This window comes from Helianthus annuus, chromosome 13, assembly GCF_002127325.2.
Source record: "Helianthus annuus cultivar XRQ/B chromosome 13, HanXRQr2.0-SUNRISE, whole genome shotgun sequence".
NCBI lineage: Eukaryota > Viridiplantae > Streptophyta > Magnoliopsida > Asterales > Asteraceae > Helianthus > Helianthus annuus.
Window position 1 is genome coordinate 86,375,652 of NC_035445.2, and position 5,449 is coordinate 86,381,100.

The 5,449-nt window shown below is 37.9% G+C and overlaps 2 protein-coding genes across 2 annotated transcripts; one reads left to right on the plus strand and one right to left on the minus strand.

Moving 5' to 3' along the window:
* Positions 1-380: 380 nt before the first annotated feature.
* Positions 381-1,216, plus strand: LOC118485674. Its single transcript, XM_035982037.1, has one exon. It carries the CDS (start codon positions 436-438, stop codon positions 1,105-1,107), a length of 672 nt encoding a protein of 223 aa, XP_035837930.1. The 5' UTR covers positions 381-435; the 3' UTR covers positions 1,108-1,216.
* A 693-nt stretch (positions 1,217-1,909) lies between these two features.
* On the minus strand, positions 1,910-3,851 carry LOC118485675. The gene is made up of 5 exons (XM_035982038.1): positions 3,725-3,851; positions 3,391-3,653; positions 3,095-3,306; positions 2,675-2,942; positions 1,910-2,557 (listed from the first exon to the last, which is right to left on the minus strand). Exons 1-5 carry the CDS (start codon positions 3,762-3,764, stop codon positions 2,246-2,248), a joined length of 1,095 nt encoding a protein of 364 aa, XP_035837931.1. The 5' UTR covers positions 3,765-3,851; the 3' UTR covers positions 1,910-2,245.
* Between the last annotated feature and the right edge of the window lie 1,598 nt (positions 3,852-5,449).

Genomic DNA, 5,449 nt, shown 5'->3' on the forward strand with positions numbered 1-5,449 from the left:
GGGGGACCAGTGGGTTGGGGGTTACAAATATATATAGAGGATGTTGGGAGACCGGGGTGGCGGTTTGGTGGTATGGGGGGACCGTTTGAATTTTTAAAATCAAAATTTGAATTTGCCGCCTGACGTGGTGGGGTGAGCCAATGAAATACCGCCAGCTCGCTTAGCCATTCCGCCCCACGCCCTTCTTGAAAACCAAGCCCCAAGGGGCCACGCCCCAACCCAAGCCCACCCGGAGTGGTGGCTTGGGCGTTTTACCCCAACCCACGCCCCAACCCAAGCCCCATACCCCACGGCCTAAAGCCCCATATGTTACTTTACTCAAAATTCATTTGATAAGACTATTTCTGCATCACATCCATAGTTCAGGCACCACTTTTGCAACTTAATCCAAACATCAAATACATCATATTACTCAGCAAACCGACCCATCAAATTATGGCAAACCCTAGACGAACCTCAACCCCCCCAATCACCCCAGAACTCCCAATCCAGTTCCATCCAAGAACCCTAGATTCAAGATTTTCAAGACTCAAACTTTTCCTAAAAAAACCACAAGCATTCCCATTTCTGTTATCAATCTTCCTAATCCTAACATGGGTATTCCTCAGAATCCACCAACAAAGCCCCAAACTCACCAACCCAACAACCAACAATCAAGATCACGAAGCCAATCTCATCAGATTCTCTTCAAGATTCCCATCACCCATAACCAAAGACCCACGTGGCTGGATCCTAGACCCTGTTTCAATAGCATTAGATTCAGGAATATCAGGTGGTGCTTTAACTTGTGCATCTATTCATGTGGGTGAGATTAAACCGGGTGGGTTGAGGGGGAATCATAGGCATTATACTTGTAATGAGACTTTCTTGATTTGGGGGGCGAGAACTGTTTTTAGAGTGGAGAATGATGGGCTTGAAAAAGGGTATGCTCAAGTGACACTTGAGGCTGATGATGTTGCGGTTGCGGTTAGCCCGAAGGGTACGGCTCATGCTTTGATTAATGTTGATTCGAGTAGGACTACGTATATTGTTGGGTGCCAGGATAGAGTAATTAGTTATAATAGCTCGAATTCGGATTTTAGAGTTTGGGATGATCTTAATTCATAGTGTATTTTGTTGTTTGTTATAGATTTTAGGTTGTTTTTGTGAATGTTATGGTTATTTTTGTGAGTTTTAGAGTTTATTGGAAATTTGGAACATGAATATGGTAGATTTATGTGTTGGTTGTGATATTTTAGAAAATTTTTGGTGGTATTTGCTCAAATGTGAATCATAGTTTTCTTGGAGCTAAATTAGAGGTGTTGAATAGATTGTATTAGGGGGTTTGGCGGCGGGCCGCGGGCGTAGCTTTAAAGGGGCCGGGAGGGCGCCCGACCCCCGAACTTTTCGCTCAGTAGTGTTATGTATGTACGTTTCGTGTAAAATTTTTTAGGTATATACGTTTTCGACCCCCCGGTTTTATAAAAGAAAATTTTAGTTATAAAGAATTTTTAGGTTCGGTGACTTCCGATCCCCCGGTGAAAATTTTCAAGCTTCGCCACTAGGCTCAAACGGAGGGCTGGCAATTGGGTACCTGTTAAGACACGATTAGACCTGTTTGACTGAAAAATACACCCTTTGACTTTTTTAATTTTTAAAATAATTAAAATTACAATTTACAATGTTAGGATCTATCATTTATTCATCTTTGTACATAAAACATAAAACTGTTTTATAAACATGAGGTAGAAAGTAGTTAAACGAGTCGTAATCATGTTTGAAACTTATGTTGTACGCGCCGTCAGAAACCTGTTAAGGCACGATTTGCCAGCCTTAGTCAAACCTGAAAAGTTTACATGACCCAAACACGTTACACAAAAGTCGTGTCAGAAAATCAGACACTTGAACTCGGGTTGAAAGAATCCGATAGTTTTAAAATGAGCGCATATGCCATGTTTCAGTGATGAAAACGCAGCAATACGCAATGATTCCATAATGTGATTGTGATGCTGCAATTTCGCATGATGTGGTCTGTTACATTTCTGATTTGGTCACTTCCAAGATGCGGTCAGTTTGACCTGCACATGACTCGTTTAGCTATAAGTGTTCGCTAGTTTGACCCAAAACTGGCATAGACCTTTCTAAATTGAACATACACCCGTAAATATTATGCTAAGTTGTGTAAAAAAATTCACACTTTTTAAATAAAAAAGAGAATATGATAGTTGACCATCAGCATACGGTAACAACCGAACTGTAAAAAAATTTAACTTTGATCTTTAAGAAGTGATTTAAGAATATCATCAGCCACACCATCAGCATACGGCAACGTGTGTCCTGCGCCAGTGACCTCATGATAGTTGACCCATTTGACTTGTTCAGCTATATATCGTTGCAATGTCACAGGCACGATCCGGTCATCATCGCCCATCCATAAATGAACCTTTCCATCGTTGTTTGGAAATGGGTTTTCGATATCCATTGGATCGAATTCCCACTTCCCGAATGTAATATTCAAGTCACGGTGGAGTGACTCGAAATCACCTTGTTGTTTTGGATGTGTTCTCAATATGTTTAACTGTAACACAACAGAAACAGTAGTTTAAGTGTGTTGTATAAATTATAAATAAATATATGCTTCTTAGGTTCAAAAAGAATGGCAAAAACCAAGTTATTATGTAATAAAAACTAGTACCTTAACTGGATCCGCAGCACTAAACATCTTCGAAAAAATCTCCCTATCCGTGGGGGATATCCTAGCAGGATGTCCACGCAATACAGAAAAGACAGGAAACCATGTTTGAGTGTTCCACCAATAGGTCAACCATGGTAGGTGGTGAGCAACCCGCAAAGACCATTGATCTCGTTTAAGTTGTCGTGAATACTCTTCGTTGGTTAAGTTGAAAGGTAGATTTGACCACCAAAAATTGATCGCCGGAGATATAAGAACAGCTCCCGCAAGCCTATAGTTAATTTATCACCATAATAATTATTATATACAAAAAAAATTTTATAGCAAAGTATCGGAATAGAGGAAAAGTTTGCCCTTATATCCCAATATATCCCACCATCACGTCCCTACAAGTAGCTCTGCTATGAGTAGGATTTTACAGACCTGTGAGGGATATACTTGAGACACGACCATATGACCTGTCCACCCATAGAAAATCCAGCCACATAGAACTTCGGCCCGAGGTTCAGTTGATCCGCGAGCTCCTCGATATCAAGCGCCAAGCTCTTCACCGTTCGGTTAGGGTCCGGGTCACTCTCGCCATAGCCAGGCCGGTCAATCGAAACGAAGTAAGCGCCTAGCTCTTTAACAAGTTCCTATGGAAACCACCATTAATGATCAGAACCTATAATACCCAAAGAAAATGATTTAATAACAGAAATGAATCCAATTATTCATACTGGTGAGGCTGAGGTGGCAAAAGGATGATAGTGCTTGCTATTACTGAACCCATGAACAAATATTATCTTAGATTTGGCAGTTTCTTTTGGAACACCGGATTCTTCATAGGCTAAGTGTCTTCCATCACGAAGCTTGATCCTTGGAGAAGTGATAGCAGGCCCATTTGGTGATCCCAAGGTTTTGGGAGGTGGAGGACGAGCTTTGAGATAGGCCCATGCTGAGAATCCGACAGAGATCGCGAGTAGTATTTTGTTAAAGATACCTAAAACAAGAAAAGATTTGAAGTTTTATATTATATGATTCGAGTTGTTTGTTTAAGAAGATGAAACTCACCGGAGGAGGAAGTGGGCTGGGGTTGTGAGGCTTGGGACATCGTGGTTGATCGAGAACAAAAAGTCAATGGTTAGAACTTCGAACAGTTGGAGTGAACTTTATATTGGCCATATATGGAAGATGATTGTGACCTTCGTTATAAAAAAATGGATTGTCAATGCCTTTTAGGCTTGTTTATTTTAAAGTAGGGTATATAAATTTTAAATGTAACAACTTGTTATTTTAAATAGGGTACATAAATTTTAAATATAACAACTTGTAATTGTAAGTATAATTATTATCTGTCGTAATGAAGAAAAATAAGGCTACAATAAATATTTTCTATTAAATTAGTACATTAATCGGCATGGCCGGCCCTGGGGTGGGCGGGGAGGACCACCGGTCAGATCCCGATATTTTAAAGAGCACGTTATTTTATGAAAAAACACCTGATATGTATATGTTATATATTTTTTTAATAGTGTATGCGCTTACAAAAATCAACATAGGCCCATATATATAACTATTCTTATGGTTTAGATTAGTTATTAGCTCATTGGCATTAGGTTTAGACTTTTAGTGAGCTCAATACCCAATTTCGTTAAGTCTTAAGATCACGTTTTTACTAGCTTGAACAGGGTACACGAATTCTCAGGGCCAGCACTGTTAATTGGGTTAAGTTATTATAAAAAAGCTAAAATAAGTTAGAAAAGTGAGAATCTATGATAGAGTGACATGTGTCTAATGAAAAATCATGCGAGAATGATAGTTTCATCTAAAAGAAAGAAGTCAATATGCAGGTTCTTCTCACATGCAAAGAAATATGTACATGCAAATCACATGTTATTTACCTCATTTTTTATACGTTGTTAATTTTTTCATACGCCTCTTGTTTTCAAAATAAATATTATATCATAAACTTGAGCGTTTTTTTATTTTTAATGAGTATCTTGTTGTTATACTTTTCAAAAAAAAAAAAAATCTAAAACCCAGTTATGTAAAACACAATTGACACAGCGTAAAACACAGTGAGTATCAAACTAAAAACGCAATGGAAAATAGACTAAAAACACAACTAACACCAGATAAAAAAATACAATAAATAACAAACTAAAACACAAGGACAAGAGACTAATAACACAATAAACAACAGACTATAAACACAACAGACAACACACTAAAACACCATGGACAACAGAACAAAAACAGAATGGACAACATACTAAAACACAAGGGATAACAAATTATACACAATGACCAGAACCTTTAATACAATGTATAGAAAACACACTTACTTGAAAATCACAATCATCATAACCAATAACACAATGTATAGAAAACCCAAATTTAACACTATCTTCATTGTGTCATACATTGTGTTATAGGTTCTAACAATAAAAACACAATGGACAGAACCCATAATAACATTCTGTTATAGGTTCGATAATAACACGTTGTATAAAAACCCTAGTAAAAAAACATAATGACTAAAACCCAGGTGAAAAAAAAATGACCGAAACCTTTAACACAATGCATAGAAAACCTAGTAAAAAATGTATTTTTTATTTTATTTTTACATAGCAATACTATACTCTTATTAAAGATAAAAGCAGTCGTTATTATGGTGATTTAAAAAACATATGAAAAAGGTATGGAGGTTTTAAAATGATGGGAAATTGACATATGTGTCACACCCCGATTTTCACGTGTCTCACCGGTGGGCCCGGTGGGGGATTACCGTGACGT